The sequence below is a fragment of the Bacillus rossius genome, chromosome 5, assembly GCF_032445375.1.
Source record: "Bacillus rossius redtenbacheri isolate Brsri chromosome 5, Brsri_v3, whole genome shotgun sequence".
Lineage (NCBI taxonomy): Eukaryota > Metazoa > Arthropoda > Insecta > Phasmatodea > Bacillidae > Bacillus > Bacillus rossius.
Window position 1 is genome coordinate 80,372,574 of NC_086333.1, and position 6,000 is coordinate 80,378,573.

A 6,000-nucleotide genomic window follows, 5' to 3' on the forward strand; every position below is an offset into this window, starting at 1 on the left:
TTATGACGTGTAGATCTTTGAACTTCCGTAGAAACGCGTGTTTTAGGAAGCAGATTTCACTGCAAAAAACTGTTAAAGTCTCCAATAACACAACGGACCTCAGCCACTGGAAAAAACTTCAGACACGGACACATTCACGTATCCAAGAGGAGCAGTTACAGCAGATCTGCAATCAAAGTTCACTGTCTCAGAGAAGCCCCCTGCTTTTCCGAGTGAAGAGTGCGGAGCTGTGTTTGTCCGGTCCATCATTGGCTGCCGGACTCGTAGAGACATGCCCGGCTGAGTGTGTTTCGACAGTTCCCTTTGCTGGTTGTTGATCTTGAGGCATGTTAATTAAATGAGAAGATTATAGGGTAAAAAAGCCCAAAAGTAAAAACAAAGTCTTTTTGGAGTTGAACTGTGCGATGTATAAAATAACTGAATAAGTAGGGGAGTGTGTATGTTATGGAGCAACAAAAGATATGCAAATTAGGTAATTAATCACAGTCACCCCTCCCTTCTCGGGGTAGTAGGGGAGGGGGAAGGGGCGTGGTCATAGGGGAGGGGAGATTGATGACCGCGAGGTGGGCCGGGGAGGGGGAGGAGAGGGAGGGGTGACAGTGATTAATTACCTAATTTGCATATCCTTTGTTGTTCCACAACATACACGCTCCCCCTACTTGTACATTATTTTTTCGTGGACCGCAATTTTAAGAGAGCAGTTCTTGTTTTGAGTAGATGGTCAGTGAACGTGGGATAGTCCTGACTCCGACACGAGGTCCTGACAAGCTGCGACTCTCAGACACAGCTTGAAGTCCTAACTTGAGCTTGCAGTGAGCTTGAAACGAGCTCACTGAATACTCTCGCGTCCTTGAAGCCTTAACTACCAGCGTTACATCGTACATTAGTGTTGAAATCATCACGATGATCACACTGAGCTTTTTTCAATCAGTTTAAATGAGTATTGCAACCTTTAAGAAGTGCTTGAAACTTATTTCGAAATGTAAGTACATTTCTAATTCCTAGTACATTAGGAAACTTTTGTTTGATAGTGGCCGTCAAAGTATGAGTTTTTTTAAAACATAAAAAATAAATATAGCTAAGAGAAAAAAAAATTTTAATTAACCATTTCTGAACTATACAATATTATTATTTGCATGCTTTAATAGTGTTATTAATATAAGAGAAGTTGAAATCGGAAACTTTTTTTTTCTACTTGTGAAATAAAGTAGTTAACAAGTTCATAATTTTGTAAGCCTATTTTGATGGACATTTTCATAGCTTTGTAAAGTTTAATTATTGTCCAAACAATTGTATTTTTGGTCAGTTTTGGTTAAAATATTTTCTCATAATAAAGAATATATAATCGATAATATTTTTAATAAATAATTATACATATGTTTCATTATAATAAACCTCTTAAATAATGATTTTATCAAATGCTTGATTTTTGGTGTTTGGTTAGATTTTCTGGGATTTGTTTTTGGCGAAGTTCAATTTTTTTTTTCCCATGAGAAATTTTGTTTAAACACTTTTAATATTTCACAGAGTTATAGTAAAAAAAAAGGTAGGATGGTAAAATAAGTTTACTTGTGTCCTTTTCACAGCCCAAGAAATCCGAGAAGGCAGAATGGCAGACGAAGAAATAAATGACAACATTTTACATCTTGTTATTCGCATTAACATAATACTTTGATTACACCTATTTTTTTGTAAATTATAATGATGTAAATAATTATTTTGAGTTGATCATGAAACATATTTTTTCGAAATACATTCTTCGTACGTGACACAAAAACACACACATATCTTTTTCTTGCTTTATTTTACCCCTTAAGCTTTCTTCAAGATATTCAACCTAATAGTTTTCCTTTTTTCTCAGAGAAACCTTTTGTTCTTGGTTAGAATTTTTTGTGGTTTGTTTTGAAGCTATGTTTTTTGTTCGTGTGAAACGTCTTACTAGTTTTTTTTTGTGCCATCTTGTGATGTCTTTGTGTACTTTGCAATTTGTACTTTGACTTTCTTCTGTGTCCTCGTTTTGTTCTCGTTTTGCTTTTTGATAACACACTTTTCGTGTGTTTGCTTTTTAATTTTTTCGTCAAAAAAATTTTTTATAGAAGAAAAAAAGAGCAAGGCCTAGAGATTTTTTTTTTAAATTTTGGAAGGTTAGTTTTATATATTTTTACTGATGGTTGAGAACAGCAGTGTTGTGGAAGTGAACGCTAGGATGTGAATGCACCTCACACGACACAGGCTTGCCAACCTGCCAGACAGGAATGTCGATGTCGCCGGGTGGTACGCCTGAGGTGAGACAGCTTTTGCCTCGAAAGGGGGGGGGGGGCGTGGCAAGACTGTTTGCCAGACCCCCTACCCCCCTTTACAGTCTCCTGCCCCCTGCTTCAAGGTGCATGGCTTGCAAACACCCACCTCAACCTCCCCCTACCCCCCTCACCAAGCATGTGGCCAGAATATCCCCTGGAGTACAGTTCTTCAGCTGCAATGCCATCAGCACATTCGGCGTGTGCGATGTAGAAATATTTTTGATTGCCAATTCCTTGTTTGGTTCTTATGATCGTTGTTAATATATGGATTTTGAAAAAAAAATATGTGTTTTTGAGGGTAGTTCATAAGGAAGTGAAAGATAGATAGTCGGTAGTTTATTCAACATCTAATTTCAGAAAATATACTGATATATTTTGGTGTGAGTAACATTTAGAATTTTTATATTTTAGATTTACAGATATATAGAATATCTGGCACACAGTCTTATAACTTACATGTTAAATATATATTTTTTGAAACTATTCAATAATATTTGTAAGTTTTGGCTTCAGATTTTATAATTGTGAGAAAACATTGAAATTGTATTCACTGCGATTATGTTAGCTCATTAAAAAAAATTAATTTTATTTGACTGAAAGATTGGCTTAGAAAATTAAGATAAACAGTAGATATCGTAGTTGGTTATAAACAGAGATGTATGAATAAATAAAACCAGTTAGAATGTTAGTTGTAATTTTTTCGTGAAAACATTTTCTGATTCGTCTGGAACAGTGAGATTTCTTATTATTTTAACACGTGATGAGTATGACATTAATTCGTCATAAGCAGTTGAACTGTGTCAAAAGACACAATCATTTCAAGGTCTTAAAAGACTTAAGTATCATTATGTATCATCATTTTAAAACGTATTGTGGCGACACAACCTCGCTGTATCTCATTAGTAGAGACCTGCAAAATTCGCGGATTCATTCGGTGATAGGCTATAATTCAAACACATATACCTCTTAGATAATTTTGCTATTGGCTTACTGTTCATCTTGGCGAATCTCAACCAATTATAAACCCTCAAGCAAACAAGGATCGAATCACAGACAAACCAGCTGAGACGACTTACAAGTCAACAACCAATGAACTTGCGTAATTTGCCCAGTGTACAGGAGAATGTGCAGTCTATCCTGAAGGCCATCGAAACCGCGAATTTTGCAGGTCTCTACTCATTAGGAAAGGCTATAATAAAGGACTGGAAAAATAAGCGTTTTCAGTGATCTCCAGGATATAATGCACAGTCCTCTGTACACTCGGGCAAATATCTCCTGTTCATTGGCTGCCGACTGGTGAGACTCCCTTACTGGGAAGCCTGTGATTCGGTAATTCTTTATTTGAGGGTACCTCATTGGCCAGGAGTGTTCCCAATAAATTGTCTGCGAATAGAGGAAGCAGCATAGAGGTATACTGAGTTGAATTTTATCCTATCTCGAAATGAATCCCCGAATAATTCTGGCCTCCTATATGTAATTTCACGAAACTGAAATTAGTATGAAACAGATAAACCTACGTCATGTTTGCAAAGTCAATTTACTCATTTAAGTTTTCCTTGCAACTAGAGGCAGAAAGTTAATAATTTAGTAAGCTAGTATTCTTGAAAGTCTGTCGCTTGCTTACTTCTGTTAAGCTGAACTGTGAAAGTCCTTCACTATTAATATATGTGTTGCAGTGTTAAAGTGGTCCTTATGAATTCCTTCATGCCACCTTCCAAGTGTGTTGATTAAATATTTTATTCAGTCTGGCACATTTGGGAAAAATATTTTTAAGTACCGAAATAATATATCATGTAGAGATCTCAAGACCAGTATTTTCGTATTCATTTTTCACTCTAAATCCTTATCTATGCTAACACGTGCAAATTTTCGGGAAATACAAACACCAGTTACATGATTTAAAATAAAGTGATCTGATTTTAGAATCCATGTGACCCAACTGAAATAAAATATTTTAATATCTATTTTTGTTAAGTGTGTTCACATTCATTCGTACTAACATATGTAATCTATATACTTGAGAACAATTAAATTTAACCTTAACCATTATAAATGTCATACCTTATACCACTTTTAATTGTTTCTTTGATTACTTACGTTTGGTATTAAACAAATAATACTCGAATGTCAAGAATAATAATTATTTTGAAGTGCTCTTGTTAATAAAATGTTTAAGGCATTATAGCATAATATGAATATAATTTTTCCTAAAAATATTGAAATCATAATCTAATAGTTCACAACCAATGTATATTTATTGAACAAACCAGCATGAATGTTTTAATATATAACTGAAAAACCTTTGTAATTTGTTAAACATTTAAGAAAATATTTTAACATATTTAGTCGAGAATCCATTGATTAAATAAAAATATTACGGAAAGTTAATGCCAAAAATAAACATTTATTTGAAAACAGCATTTTTTGTTTAAAATATGATTGAAGTAATTTACTTATAGAAGAAATATTAATTGGTGGAGTGGTATCGTATGGACTTTGATTTTTTTAAAATAACGTAATTGAAATTAGTATTTTGTTTCTAAACAAAACATACAACAATAGTACTGCGACTTTGAAAAAAAAATTGCTTATTTTCGAGCCCATCTTTAAGAGTTAGCCATGCATAGACTTCAAACACATTACAGCGCGGGTGGATGCGTCTAAGTGACGATTTTCTTACCAACATTAATATTATTTGCCAAGTTTCTGTGATGTTTTCAGTGTGTTTCTGATTGTCAGTGACGGTGCAGCATCATATAAGGCGTGCCAAAACAATCGCTGCTTACTCCCCTACATTATCGGATATTTGTATTTCTACACAACGATATTATGCTCCGCCACTTATACACGGCACCAGAACGAATTTGTTTTACGTATTTTCCATACGAGACATGTCCACATTGCGGATACGTCACACTCGAATGATGCTAACGTTCCTCTTGTCCTGTTTTCTTGCAGAAGAAGCCGGACTGGTCGAAGAAAGGAGACGAGAAGAAGATAAAAGAAGAAGAGGTGGAGGCATGATTGTGACGTCTTTCATCTACAAACGCTTTCGTTTCGTTAAAAAAATTGTAAAAAAAATTCTAATCATATAGTCACTGAATGGGATGTTGAAGACCTTGGGGGAAAGGGAGGGGGGGGTGTTTTGTAGGATAAAATCTGCCAAGAAATATGTGATGTGAGACTTTGAAGATATTAAATTGGTCGTGATTCAGGTTTTTTGTAAATTTTGTTTTGCATTTTCTTATGTTTATTTTTACTGGGGGCTCGTCGCTACGGCTATAAGAGTGGACAAGTTCGGCGGCAGCTACTCGGGCGCCAGCAGCAGTGTAGCCACAGTGTAGCCACAATGTAACCACACTGGTGACCACATTTGTAGCTACAGTGTAGCCACAGTGCTAGCCACAGTGTAGCCACAGTGGTAGCCACAGTGTAGCCACAATGTAACCACAGTGGTGGCCACAGTTGTAGCCACAGTGTAGCCACAGTGGTAGCCACAGGGCCTTGTGGGAAACACGCTCTGTGGGAATGTCTGTGGCGCTGATCTTCGCTCGGAGAAGCAGCGCCGGACTTGTCTGTTCACGGCTCGTAGCTACAGTTGTCGCACTATCCTCATGTCGTGTGCTGCCTTAACGTCATCAAAACACGGGATGTACGTCGCCACCAGCTGGTTTAAATAAACTATACTCTTGTTTCCTAA

The 6,000-nt window shown here is 36.2% G+C and overlaps 1 protein-coding gene across 17 annotated transcripts in view; it reads left to right on the forward strand.

Annotated features, from left to right (window-relative positions):
* Positions 1-6,000, forward strand: part of LOC134532100 (troponin I) — a 61,641-nt gene extending 55,641 nt beyond the window's left edge. For 9 of the 17 annotated variants that reach the window (XM_063368392.1, XM_063368394.1, XM_063368396.1 and 6 more), the window contains one exon: positions 5,259-6,000. In XM_063368392.1, coding sequence (XP_063224462.1) covers positions 5,259-5,324 — 66 coding nt within the window. In that variant the 3' untranslated portion in view covers positions 5,325-6,000. Of the gene's footprint in view, positions 1-1,586; positions 1,780-5,258 lie in introns of those variants that run through there. The other 8 variants (XM_063368401.1, XM_063368402.1, XM_063368405.1 and 5 more) reach the window with 1 other exon arrangement.